This window comes from Actinia tenebrosa, unplaced genomic scaffold (assembly GCF_029948245.1).
Source record: "Actinia tenebrosa isolate PJP-AT-01 unplaced genomic scaffold, QUT_ActTen_1.0 PGA_scaffold0__85_contigs__length_37466705, whole genome shotgun sequence".
NCBI lineage: Eukaryota > Metazoa > Cnidaria > Anthozoa > Actiniaria > Actiniidae > Actinia > Actinia tenebrosa.
The window spans coordinates 1,387,079-1,400,887 of NW_028292569.1; the positions used below are offsets into that span (position 1 = coordinate 1,387,079).

A 13,809-nucleotide genomic window follows, 5' to 3' on the forward strand; every position below is an offset into this window, starting at 1 on the left:
ATATATATAGGTCCAGGAGTCATTGCTAGTCGTAGGAGCATTAATAGCGATCGAAGCAACAATTAGTAGAAGAAGGAGTTCTAGTATAGCTAGAAGTAGTAACAGCAGCGACAGCAAGAGCAGTAGTGAAAGCAGCACTGCGTTGATACATGCTCGGAAATCTAGGGGTAAAATTCTGTCGTTCGTTTCTCGCTCCCAGGAACGAGCGACAGAATTTTACCCGCCCTTGGTTAATGAGGATGTAATAACAATAGAAGAATAAAAGTAGCAACAGCAGGAGTAAGAGTGGAAGAATAGTTGTTCCTTCCTGTATTTTTCTTTATAATTTTCAGATTTTGGTCAATGAATTAAGGTGGTGCTGTAGCTTTGGAAAGGTTATAATAAGAGTAATAGTTTTGTTGTTGTTGTTGTTGTTGTTGTTGTTGTTGTTGCTGTTGTTATTGATGATGATGATGGTTGTAGTGGTGGTCAGTGGTGGGTGCGAAAACGGCATGTGTCATTGTATTTTGCTTAACCACGCCTCTTTGAATAAGAAACATCAATAGGACCTACAGAAGGATTTCTTCTTGACTCCAAGATAAAATAATTACCACAATAATAATTGCAATCACAAATATCGTTCAAGGCGTTGTCGGTATCAAGACATTCTCCTTGGATTAGGCAAGCAAAGCTAAGATTCCCCGAGTTCGACTCGCCACGGTCACCAATTACCCGCATTTTGGTCGGAGACGTTGTTAATTGTATCATCAACAGTTTATCTATCTGCAGCATACCTACCATCTGGCGACCGCTAAGTTTTCTTATCTCACACTCGCTCAGGAAATTCTACCACTTCTCGTGGCTTTTGACGAAAATATCTATCGATGGCCACACTGTTGGGGGCTGAGGTCATCGAGACAATGAAAAGGCAGTGATATATCCCTTGTAATCGGATCAAACTAGACTTTTTAACCCTTGTGTATTTTTTTTCCAGAACAGAGAAAAGAGCGCCTTCGGCCAGAAATGTGTAGTCTTTTCCGCTCTGTTTTTAGTAACATTGCTGCATCTTTTGACTAAATGTTGCATGTCTTAGGAACATTTATCAACTATTATAAACGCGTTCCTGCCGGAAAACCCAGCAAAGCCATCGTTTCCTGGCTCACTCCGGGAATGTCATATCTCAAGTAGTAGAGATATTTTAAGATTTCAGTAAATTAAACTGTCGCTGGGGATTGGGTTGAATGAAGATTAGTAGCGTAAACTCCAAGAAGCGATAAGAATGATCTATCTCATTGTCTGATCGTATCAACCATGGAAAGTCCTCCCTGGTAAACGCGGAGTCTACGAGGTCGGCTTTTTACGTTCTTGGAGTTCTTTGTTCCTCTAAGTAAACTACTTTTATATAAACGTGTCAAATCTTTAAGCAATTGATAATCCGATAGTAAGCATAACTCAAACCAAACAGTATGTGGGTAGTTCAAACTTGGACATAAAAACGAAATATTTTTTATAAAAATTAAATTTTATGTTAAAAGCTTTGAATTTAGGTTTTTACGTACTAAAAAAATCAAAACGGGCGTTTTCATGTAGATAAAGTAAAGGCAAATTATGCACGCACTCAGTTTGATCACTTGTACTAAATTAGATTAATAACTTTAATAATTATCTAATAATTTGTACGATTTTATTATTCTATATGTTCAAGACAGCTTTGAGAACCGGAGATGAAAAAATAAATTAGAAAGACACGAAAATTTAATCAAAATTCAGGAAGGAAAAAGCCAGTTAAATTCACACTCTTGACGGAGCATAAAAATTCGCGGTATTTGGTTATCGTTTGGAGATAATCTGACGCTAACAAGACAGCGAAATTAAACCTTAAAATCAACACCAGACGATTGCTTCCATCTTGAGTCGCTCCCTAAATGTATTACTGTCGATTAATATGTACTACGCAGAGTGATATTTACTTCAGAATCACCCGCAACGCAAGGTGTTACTAACAACTTATTTCGAATTAGATTGTAATTCTTCACCAACAAAAAAGTGAGAAATTTCTCAGGCAATCACATTAACAGGATAGACTTTATGGCTCCTGAAAATCGGTGTGGTCTGACAAATCCTTGATAAAGACCAGAGATAAAAACCCAAAAATCGGTGCAATAAAATTCTGATTTGAAGCCAATTGCTAAAACAGAAGAGCGATCTTTTTAATGGTTTTACATATGTAATGGTTTAAAGCTTAATGGATAAGTTATGAGCCTGTCTGGGTTACTATCAATGCCTTGTTAGCGGGTTTTTCAGTTTGATTTATGGTTTCGCGTGTCCCGCGTGACATTACGGGAAATTCAGAATACGAACTTTCATTCCATTTCATTTCATCGATTTTATTTTATTTTGCACATATCCAAGAAAACTTACTTCCATTAAATGAACTTCAGAATAGTTTGAAGATAAATTGTTACCAAAGTTGTAGAGTTGAGTGTATTGAATATCAGAAAAGAAATACGATGCTACAATGAGACTTGACGCGAGCGATAAGACATGAATATCGTAAACATAAAAATCAACCAATCATAGAATAGCATCAATGATCCTTTGGAATCTTATTGGACCAGGGTAGAACGGCAACATGAATCTCCTTGGAGCGGTGTGCAGACAAAGCCCTTATCGCTATAATTTACTTTCCGTAATTAGATAATTAGACAGTTGCGATTGACAGCTTGTTAGAGAGAGGGTAATTGGCTTGGTGTAATGTCAGGCCGGTAGCTTGTCGACTTACTAACAAGGCGCGTACAGCACTTGTAATACACCCTTGTCAGATCCTCTCATATTCGTTACTACCAGCCTACCTAGATCTTTAACAAACCCATTTTAGACTAACTCTAGACAAGTTCTCTGTCTGAAGGAATGAATAACTTGAGCGATAAACTTCACCTCAATTTTCCAGAAGGTTACTGCTCTACTGCGCATGCCGGTTTTGCAGCATATTCGAAGTTTTTGAGAGATAACTTCGACCCGAGTGAGGGGAAAATTCTTGTGTCGTCCTTTTCTTCTACAAATACACTGGATCTCTCAGGTAGTGACTCTGAAGTTGAGTACATTGAAGCTATAGGTAAGAACATTTGTTCGTACTCAGATTTAATGACTTTTGTAGTTGTGTAAGTTGTCTTTATACACTCGCTAAGTGTGACTCAAATCTCCATTACTGATGGCTACTTTCTTCTTTCTTGTTCTGGGTGCGATTACCTCTTCCAGAAATACCTCTACTTCCAAAGAAAAGACGAAGTCGAACCAACTTCGACACATGGCAAGTTGATGAACTTGAAAATGTGTTCCAAACTACTCAGTATCCAGACGTGTTTGCTAGAGAAGCTTTGGCCTTGAAGCTTGACTTGCTCGAGTCTCGTATTCAGGTATGTTAACGAGGAATCTTTTTCTAATGTCCCCTGTGTGCGTTGTTGAGAGAATTGCTCTCCAGGAGATAATTTCAATATTGCATTTCGAGGCCTTGAGGCAAGTGACTTTAGATTGAAGAAAGAAAATGCTTTCCTCACTCGGTTGAAAACAGCGAGACAAAAGTTAATCAGAAGATGTCAAACTGTACAGACTTTCAGTTCTTGCTTGAGTTTTTATTTTTTCTTTCTCTTCTAAGAGAGATATTTTCTTGTCGATTCCTTGCTCTTCAGTTAAAAACTAATTCAATAATGCTATTAGAATGTTTGAACTTGAATTGACTCTTGTACAAATTAGTGTTCTTTTACTTTTGTAAAAACAGGCCCCCATCAACTTTATATTTAGAGTGAAAATTTTACAAAATAGCACGTACTATTCGTACTAAACCAAAGTTCTATTATTTCCTCTTTGTTTTGAGTTTAGTAATTACTTTAGTAAGCGAAATTCGCTTAAGCTAAGAGAAGAGGAGAAAACTTAGTTCTAGACTTTCTGGATCAAAGATGATGAGAGATGGATGTAATTTGCAACATCTTCGTAACATTTCTTGATTCATTTAAACAATCTTAAAGCTATAGAAAAGACTTAGTTTCCTTTGAAATTAGCCCCAAACTAATTCGTTTATTGCTGCAATATTCCTATCAGAGTTTAGCCATTAATCTAATGTTTTAATTAGTTATGTCGGGATATTCTCGAACTCAGCTTGGAGTCGGTGATTATGACAAACTGAATCACCTCATGTCCTTCGCTACCTTCTGTTTTAAGAACCAATTTATTTTACTTTTTCCGTTGAGCTGAGCCTCAGAACTATTAATTATTGTAGTGAATTTCCTCTTTTGAAGTTATTAAGGAAAATTAGAGTTGAAAACGACTTGAAATTACGAAACACTGTCGACTTTCTGACGCCAATGAGTTCCGCTAGCTATGCATGCATTCTTTGGCGGGTTCCTAGTCATAATCTCAAAAAAATTCGTTCTTTTCCTCCAAGAAAAACTTTCCCCTACCTCCTCTAAACTGGTAACATTACCATTAATCTCAGAACCCTAGCCATCTTACATTTGTGCTACGTAAAAATTAATATTTTTAAGTAAAAGAAAGTTTGAATATTGACATTCCAGTGCCTTCAGTCACTCCATTGAGGTGTGAATTATAAGAATTAAAGTTAAATAGCTCTCTGTAGGACGTCAGTTCCTGATTTTTGGGATAATTAAATTATTTTATATTTGTCCAGACAAGACAAAAACTTCAGACAATTCATTTAAAGATTGTTAATTGAATTGCTCAAATATAAATGAACTATAAAAGACTTGGAAGGCTTCAAAATTGTCATAGGCTAGCTCGTGATTTGGCGTTCTCGTGTTAAAATTGAAAGTTGTTCATCAAAACCATTTATATTCTGCTAATGTTGTTCTATGTTATATCTCTAAAGTTTTATTAGATAATAATTTAAGTCATTTTTTGATGCTGTAGTTTCATTAGGACATTCGAAAAATACAAGACCACCAACTGCAAATTATAAATGAGAAAATTACTTTGGCTACTCATGAAGCTTGTTGCTTATAAATTTGTTATTATGATCATGCGGTATTGAAAATTGGAAATTAGGCTAATGGCTGAGGCTGAGGGAAGCTAGTAAAAGTTGCAAGTATTTGTATAAATGTTAAGAAGGAAAAAAGGCACGAAAGTAAAAAGAGAAAGAAAGAAAAGAAAAGAAGTGAGAGAAAAGAAAGATCAAAATAAAGACATTGCAGTAAAAAACAAACAAAAAAAACCAACAACAACAACAACAACAAAAACCATTAAAAAAACAGATAAAAGATACAAGGAAAAAACTACTAATAAAATGAAAAGAAAGAATGGATAGATGAAAGGAAAAAAAGACTTAACAAATAGAAAAATAGGGAAGGGATATATAGATGGAAAGAATGAAAAAGATAAGGGAAAAAAAAAAAAAAAAAAAAAAAAAAAAAAAAAAAAAGAAGAAGAAAAGAAAAAGAAAATGAAACCGAGGAAGTGAAAAAATGTTTTCTGATAAAAAAAACTCGTATACAGCGCTTATTTGTTTTAAAAATTTTTTTATGCAACAAAGCGTTTCTTCTTGGTATTATGGTTTATAGACAGACAAAATGATTTCAAGTAGATCCTTGGCTAGCTGTTGCCCTTTGCATTAGGATTTAGTCACAGGTTGTTAAAGACTTCCCTGTTAATCTCTCGAACATTACTTTCAACAATTTCATTTTAGAGTTAATGAAATACGTTGGACGGGATCTTTCGGCTGTGCAATATCTGTTTTATGATATTTATGACATGCATAAACAACCAAGATCCTTTTCTGAGGCCAAAGTTTACCGCCTCCAGACTCATTGTATTTGTATAATTGGACTCAAATTGGCAGTTTTTAATCTTGAATAAATATGTCTTAGACGTTCAGTGATATTGATATCATACTAAGCTTCAAAGGCAGCCATCTTGTGGGGATATTTTCAACAGCGCATACGTGCGTTTGTGACTGACGCTGACCAGAGCATTGTGATTTCTATTTCAAAGTTATGTCATGGTCGCCATATTAGTGGTATTTTTGTCTTCAGTTTTTTACCACCTAATTACGCCTAGATTTCTATTTCGCAGCGGTTGTCATGGTCGTTATATTGGTGGTATTTTTGTCTTAGTTTTCTTTTTTGAATACCACCAATATGGCCGCCCTGCCGCTTTGTTTTTTTCTTTTTCTTTTTCTTTTTTTCAGTGACTCTCAACTCTTGGCTATGATTGCAAACCATTAAAACTGAGTTTTAATTTTTTCAAATCCAGGTTTGGTTTCAAAATAGAAGAGCGAGAATGAGAAGAGAAGATAAAATAAAGTCTGCTCCTGGACGAAGGAAAAAAAGCGAAACAGAAAAGTCTAACAGGGCTTTTTTCTTCTCACACTTGAACCAAGCAAAGAAAACTAACTCTACAAAGAAAACGAAAAATCATTCTCTTACCTTAAACACCAGAAGAACTGAACCTTCACGAAGTAAATCTTTCAGCATTGAAAGCATCCTCGCTCGTAAAGATCCTCCAAAACAACAACTGTCATCTGTAGATATCCTTTCAAACTTGGTGAATGAAATCCCTATTGACGACAGCGACAGCGAAGATGAAAATTTTGAACAAACTTGTTCCTCAGCAAGTTTGATGACTTCTTCACCATATTCCTGCTCGCAGAACAGTGCAATCGAATCGCAGATGAACATTTCTACATCTGGGCAAAGAAATCCTAACTCAGTAACTTGTTGCACAAGTTCGAACAACACACCAGTTTGTCATGTCAGAGAAAGTTCCAGAAACATTATTAGTTCTACTGGTACTCTTTCTAGAGACAAAAGTTACGGCAATACTACTGAATTACAAAGTTCTAAGTCAACTGAAAGACTACAGAATGTTTTTGAGAGGACAAATGTGGGAGATTCCTTCGAAAGAAGAGTTTCCCGCCAAAACGAGAGTTCTGTGCCGCCTTCTCTTATCTTTGTCACTAGCAGGTCACGCGCGCGCGAAGAAATTTCAAAAAGGGCGGGAAACCACTCCAACCACGATTGTGCTCCGATATACGAAGATATTCAATCAAAAAGACATTCTAATATCCCAGAACACTCAGAGAAATCTTCGAGACCTAATGAAAGAGGAAATAGCTCAAGAATTCGGGAATTATCTAGGATTTCTGTACAAGAAAGAGCTTCAGTCATCTGCCCCACACAACCCAATTCGTTCAGCGATAATTTTTTAACTGAGCAATCTCGCAGTTTAGTTGTAAATTATGATCGAAATGGAACTGACATAGAAGTTAATAATCATTTTCTACGATCCTCGAGGAATTCTTACGCGGAAATGAGAGAGGGAGACAGCATTAATGACACTCCTGTGGTTTCAGCAACGTCAACGTTTCATTGTGAAAAACAGTGCAACGATTTTGAAACTTTTCGTAGGACAAGTATACTTACTCTTCGGAACCGCGCAGAAAAACATGCTAGGCGGTTGAATGTATGCTCGTAGTTTTTTCCTAAAAAGTTTTTTTTGTTTGTAAAAAATAAATACGACAGATCATTTTATTTATTGTATTCGTTTTTCGTATGTGTGCTGTTTCTTCGCTTTATTTATTAATTGCTATTTTTAGTCACATCTTTCCTTTCCTCCTATTTTCTTCGTTTTCTTTCTTTCTAGCTTCTTTTCTTTCTATATATCTCCAATCACTGTACCATAAATAGGGAAATTATGATTTATTTTCATTTTTGACAACTCTTCCCCCCCCCCCCCCCCCCGCCCCAAATTAGCCTGAACATAGCGGCCCACGGGAATTGTGGGTAGAATATTAAGAGAAACGCGCGAGACATGGGACATTGCGAAGACTTCCAACTTTATGCTTTCTATTACAAAAAATTGCTGAAATTCTAGCCAAGTTTGTCTGTTTTATATTATATGTTTTTGTAAGGGGAACTGATTTGATTTAAGTCCGTTTGGTTCACGTTTTTTTCATTAAAACACTCATGTTAGTTCAGCTAGCAAAACAGTTATTTCTTAATCATCGCCATGCTTGAGAACTGCTTATTAAAAATTGTAATGCAATACACAGCTTTAGTTACTAAACGAAAAGCGGCAGAAGCAATCACTTGATTAATTTTTTTCTTTTTATGATTTAAATGTACAAAAAATACCGACTAGTGTTACCGTGCTGTTTTGAAGAATTTCCCGAATTTTAATTTCGTTTTCCTGTTCAAATTTTTGCAGAAAAAAAGAAGACTTAAAAGTTCTTTTTGTAATGAATGAAATTCTTAGAATAATTTGTTTGCTCGCCTAATTGTCGGTATAAACTTCTGAAGAATAGCTGCTAATCTTTAATAAAAACAAAACTAATTTGAAACGTTTCTCAAATAACTTTGTTATATCAGGGCAGTTTTTTTTGGTCAGGAAGACGAAAAACCTTGGCCTGAAATTTAAAACTCGTTAACTCCCAACCGAAATATTGATAGCTGTAATATTGTATAACATAAAATGTAAACAGTTCACTGTCAAGAGTCCAAGACGATTACTAAATCTTTTTGAATTAATCTCTTTAATTTGTCAACATATAGACAGAATTTATGGATCATGGTTCGCCATCTTTGTACAGCTGAAGACGGTAACTCCACAAATTAACGGCTTACCACGGCAGACACTGCTGCAAAAACCGGATACATTTTAACCCGTCCCACAATACAAAAAAATCGTTTTCAAGATATGTTTCATTATGAATCCATCTACTGAAAAACCTCAGCATTTATTATAGCTTTTTTTTTTTTTTAGATACAGAAAAGACTAGAGAATTATTTAGACAAGAATGAAATAAAAATACTAATTGTAGTGCTTACTCGTTATTAAGGATACTCTAAATGGTTGGTCTAATTAGGTGTGTTTTTTAACAACCGTGAGAAGTTCTGTGTGTTAACTGAAAAAAGAAAGAAAAAAGAAGATAAGATTGTATTTTTTGCCCATTCGTTCAAAAGGCTAAACGGTTCATTGTATTTTCCACTTCAAACTGCTTTCATTCGAGCCTTTTTTTATCTTATTTACGTCCAATTTTTTACTTTGACAAAAGGCTTAAACTCTGTTAATCGATTTAACAACGACTAATAATTCAATTTATTGAAAAATGACAACGTTTTTTGGGAAATCCTATGGGAACTTGACATGTGTTGGCCTTCAAAGTGTCTTGTTGGTCCTTTTTCTTCAAGAGCGACTTCCGAGAGATCCATAACGGCTCGACTCATTGCACATTTTAGGCAATTTGTTTTAATCTAAATTACTAATAGCCAAGCATCTACTCTCAAGTGTGGACGTATTATCCAAATAGAAAAGAATTCCCACGAGTTGGAGAAAACCATGGAACGAGGCATTGTTGAGACTCTCAGTAATAACCGGGTCACTCGTAAAATCAATGGAATATATAAACTAGCGCTAAGCTTCGCTTTTAAAGAACAGTTGGGGTTAATTGTTCGCTCGTTCTAAAGCGCGTGCCTCGTTCAAAAGTTTTCAATGGCCTCGAATTCATACCCAACCGAGCGTAATACAGCATTGTTTGATTTGAATTTTCATTCACACTCTTTCTGATACTAAGAGCCGTCGACATTTAAGTGACTTCACATTTGATACTTCGCAGGAAGTAAAATGTTTCAAATGTGGGTTTTAAACAGTCAGTTTAAAATAAAAATAAAATAAAATAAAATATTTTTCACGAAAATTGTTTTATAATTATAATATATTTATAATTTAGGGGAATATATCTACCCATTTTCGTTCCAAAAAATAAAGCTTTAATCACACTTAGCGCAAACACAATTTCTGCAATTTAATGATTCTGCGAAATTAATTAATTCGAAATAGTGGGAAAGAAAAGTTTAAAGTTTGTCGACAGTGAGAGAGAAAAATATAATTTTTTAAAAGTCAAATTCAAAATTTATTTTTTTGGTTTAACTTTTGTTTTCACGTGAGATTAAGTTTAATTCGCATATTGGATTTAAAGATAAGCTTTCTAATCTATTAACAAACACGCTAAACACAACAGCATAAATCTTGCTTACTTTAGTATACTCTCTTTAGACTTTATTGTTGATAAACTTAAGTAACGGATTTCAATGTACATACGTTGTAATTTCTTAGCTTTTACATCATCTTTTACTAGTACTATTTATTTTGTGTATCAAACAGCCATACAATTCCTATTATACAATGCAATGCAGCCATCAACGTATCCATACAGACAATCTTTACATATATCTAATTGGGATCTGAAATTCAACTCCTTCAACATTCAACATATTCTAAGTCTATTTTATCAATTTTTTGTAAATTTTCCTTTTTTTCTTTTTGAATCTCATTAATTCTCAACCGATAAGAGCTCTTGATTCAAATGACATTTGAAGTATTTTATCGGGATGTTATCCCAAATCACGGCCTATTTTGAAGCCATCTAGCTGTATTTGACTTGATTTACATCTACCAAAAACCTTCAACTAATATTTTGGCTAATTTCATTCTAAATTTCTACAACTTATAAACATTAAAATTTGACCCAACGTCTATTTGAAAGATTTTATTGTAATGCAAAGAATTTGAATTCTTTTTGCTTTTTAGACGTTTCTATTTATCGACAGTCCTAAGCATTCTGCTTCGTGTTGTTTAGCCTTCTGTCTCAACACAGCAATACTAGATGATCGGTAGTTTTCAACATATTGGTCAGTGAAGTCATTTAAATCTTTCGGGTATCTACTTAAGTTGATAGTAGGAGAAATCTGTTCTGTTGCCTCTTTGCTTTTTGGCGAGGAAATTTCTCGTTCATTTTCTTCGATATTTTCGTCCTTCTTTGACTTGATTTCTTCATTGTCGTCAACTCGCTTAATAAATGTAGATTCTTCTGTTATGGCTCTCTCTGAGTTGTCATAGGCTTCTTCGTCTTCTTTATCACTTTTGTTGCTGACGTCGTTGTCCTTCGATTTCTCACGTTTTCGCCATTTTGCTCGTCTGTTTTGAAACCAGACCTGTCAAAAAATAACCAAACAAAAATGAGCTTAAACTGTTTTATTAACCATAAACCTATAACCATAATTAATTTTAAAAGGCTATCCTTTCAAATAAAAAAGACGGTTTCTAGAAGCGTATTCTTATAAGTTATTTTTTAGAACGTTTTCAATCTAGGAATTCCTCATGTGCATAACTTCTAAATATTGGAAACTCATTCTCGGCCAAAAAGCCGTGAAATTGGTTTTCTCAAGGACGAAAACATCGAGCCAAAATTGAAACAAAATCGAAACTTTCTGTGGAAAGTTACTGAGTATATGAAACTAAGTATTAAAATGAGCCAATTTTACGGTAAGATTAAAAACTATTTTTTGCAACTTACTGCTGCTCATTAGCACTTAAAATTAACAATATAAAACGTAACTTTTTATTCAATTGTTGTTTTTAATGATTCAAGATGTTTCTTCCTAAGGGAAAATGGACGTTTAGTGTGCTTGATTCGATATTCACATCCTCTGAACGTTTCCGCTTTCATACTGAGATCGTTACTGTGTTTTGACGATAAAGGAGAAAAAGCAAAGGGAATAGATTCCTAACAGAGCTTTGGATATTTTATTCATTATCTATAATAGTTCCCTATACACTGCCTTTTCTATTTTCATAACTTTAAATTAAACTTTCTTTAACATGTAGTACCATATATATCATATCTAGTAATTAACGCTACATTTCTAGTTGCATTTCCCTGGTTGAACCTTACGGCCTATTCTTGCTATACTTTGTCATATAACCTCTTCTTACCTGTACTCGAGCCTCGGTTAAGTCAAGTCGTAAAGCAAGCGCTTCTCTCATAAAAACATCAGGATAATGAGTCGTCTCAAAAGCCCTTTCAAGTTCTTCGAGTTGCCATGGACTAAAATTTGTTCGTACTCGCATCCTGCGTGGTTTTCGAGGCTGTCCTAAATTGTCCAGATATCCTTGACCTAGAACAATAAGAAAAGAAATCTATGAAATATCTGTTTTTGTGTGTGTTGAAGTATTAAAGGTTGTTTTACAAATAACTTTTTACAAAATTCACCCGAAGCTTTTGTTTGTGAGTGAGTTTCAATGAATACAAATGAAGAAGTAACAACTTGTACTACATTAATCTATTTTTAAGTTAACCGTGCCCTGAATTTGATCAGCCAGAGATTGTATCAGTGTTTAATCTGCGAGTTATAGCTGTGCCCTTACTTTGATTAGCCCAGAGGTTGTTTCATGATTCAATCTGTGAGTTAGTCGTGCCCCGAATTTGATGAGCCCAGAGTATCGAATTTTCTGGGTATCAATATGTTTTTGAAAAGTATGAGTTACTGAAGAACGGACTTTTTTGCTTTTATAACGATCTAAATGTTCACAGCTTTTTAGGGTGGTTTTGGCGATCGGGATTATCGAAGCGGGTACGACGGTTTGTCCAATCGTATCAATCTTTTTATCGAATAATCCTTGCGTGATTTCAAACTATTGACTGATTAATGAAGGAATTTGTAACCAGTGCAAAAGACAAGGAATCCTAGTGATTTAATCTTTTTGACGATAAAACAAAAGTTGAGCTTAAAGTAACTAAATGTGAATGATTAGCAAGATCAGAACTGTCCCGAAAACCACTGCTTTTATACGTTCAGTTTTTAAGATAAAATTTATTTGTATAAAGAAGTTCAGTTAACTTATCAACAGCACATTTCCAGAGAGTGATAATGGATCATTTCAATGCCTTCGTTTATCGCTCGCTTTGAGTAAATTTTTAGAGCTACTATAAAAACGGAAACTCAAGAGAGACCATCAAGTAGCACCTCTGGTTTTACTTGTACTATCGCATTAACAAGTCATTAAAATATACTGTATCAGGGTGGCAATCCGAATAGTTATCATCATTGTTCTAGTTTAAAGTACCTTGAAAAACGGTTGTCTCCAAGTATGGGTTGTGGTGAACTGGATGATGGTAGATGTATGGAACTTCGCAGCGTCGAGGGTAGGTTGGATATGGTAGGAAACTCGGTAGGCAGCAAGTATCGTATGGACGTATACTTGGGTTTGCTTGAGTTCTTGGTGTCGTTACCATAGAGTATAGAGAAGGTTTGTAAAACGATGGAAAACTCGGAATGTTGCTTTCCATTTTGATTTTTCTTCTTCTTTGGTCAGGCGACTACTATTCACAAAATGGGTGAAGAGTGTAAAACGTCCAGTTCTCGAGTCGAGATTGAACTGGACTAAACACCCCAAATATCGAACTATTTAAATGTCTAGTAATTACACTTTTTAATGGGATAGAACAATGCTGTTTGGAGTGTATTCTCTGCTTACTTAACCAGTTAAAACAGCAAATAGCCGTTCAATCCATCAGATTTCAATAAGAACAAAGAGTTCGTAAAAAGTGCTTGCCATTTTGGTGTCCTGCAACGGGATTGGTCGACTCGACGGCAACAATAAACATTACGCTCAGAGAATCTCAATAAAAACTAAAGAATTGCCTAAACAAGCAATCAAGGCAGTAGATTATTCTGTCAAAACTGCCCAACTGTCTCCTAATGTGTATTTTCCCAGCATAAACGGTTTTAATAAGACATGTCACAATGCAATCCCATCTTATTTCCTCACACACGTTGGACTTATTTGTAGCAAATTGTTGAGATCTGTGGTGGTTTTTTGTAAATAAGATTGGTTGCTATTTGGGAAATTGGGAACCCCCAAAAATTTCACCTGCTTCGAACATACACAGCTGTACAAGTCGATCTTTAATATAATGACACAAGCGATACACTCATTATTTAGGTTTTATCTAATAACAAGCCTGCAAATTAAGAACAATTT

General features: G+C 34.9%; 2 protein-coding genes across 2 annotated transcripts; one reads left to right on the forward strand and one right to left on the reverse strand.

Annotated features, from left to right (window-relative positions):
* The first annotated feature begins 2,720 nt into the window (after positions 1-2,720).
* On the forward strand, positions 2,721-7,517 carry LOC148913171 (uncharacterized). The gene is made up of 3 exons (XM_031711253.2): positions 2,721-3,094; positions 3,238-3,395; positions 6,241-7,517. The coding sequence occupies exons 1-3, from the start codon at positions 2,890-2,892 to the stop codon at positions 7,459-7,461; spliced, it is 1,584 nt and encodes a 527-aa protein (XP_031567113.2). The 5' UTR covers positions 2,721-2,889; the 3' UTR covers positions 7,462-7,517.
* A 2,517-nt stretch (positions 7,518-10,034) lies between these two features.
* LOC116302058 (uncharacterized) lies at positions 10,035-13,809 on the reverse strand. The gene is made up of 3 exons (XM_031711257.2): positions 12,892-13,809; positions 11,761-11,942; positions 10,035-10,979 (listed from the first exon to the last, which is right to left on the reverse strand). Exons 1-3 carry the CDS (start codon positions 13,112-13,114, stop codon positions 10,572-10,574), a joined length of 813 nt encoding a protein of 270 aa, XP_031567117.2. The 5' UTR covers positions 13,115-13,809; the 3' UTR covers positions 10,035-10,571.

Excerpts from the sequence above, each read along its gene's own strand:
- LOC148913171 (XM_031711253.2), top strand. The coding sequence starts at position 2,890 with ATGAATAACTTGAGCGATAAACTTCACCTCAATTTTCCAGAAGGTTAC. Across the intron at positions 3,095-3,237 it reads TGAGTACATTGAAGCTATAG|AAATACCTCTACTTCCAAAG; the intron begins GTAAGAACATTT and ends TACCTCTTCCAG. Across the intron at positions 3,396-6,240 it reads TGCTCGAGTCTCGTATTCAG|GTTTGGTTTCAAAATAGAAG; the intron begins GTATGTTAACGA and ends TTTCAAATCCAG.
- LOC116302058 (XM_031711257.2), bottom strand. The coding sequence starts at position 13,114 with ATGGAAAGCAACATTCCGAGTTTTCCATCGTTTTACAAACCTTCTCTA. Across the intron at positions 11,943-12,891 it reads GGAGACAACCGTTTTTCAAG|GTCAAGGATATCTGGACAAT; the intron begins GTACTTTAAACT and ends TTATTGTTCTAG. Across the intron at positions 10,980-11,760 it reads TAACCGAGGCTCGAGTACAG|GTCTGGTTTCAAAACAGACG; the intron begins GTAAGAAGAGGT and ends ATTTTTTGACAG.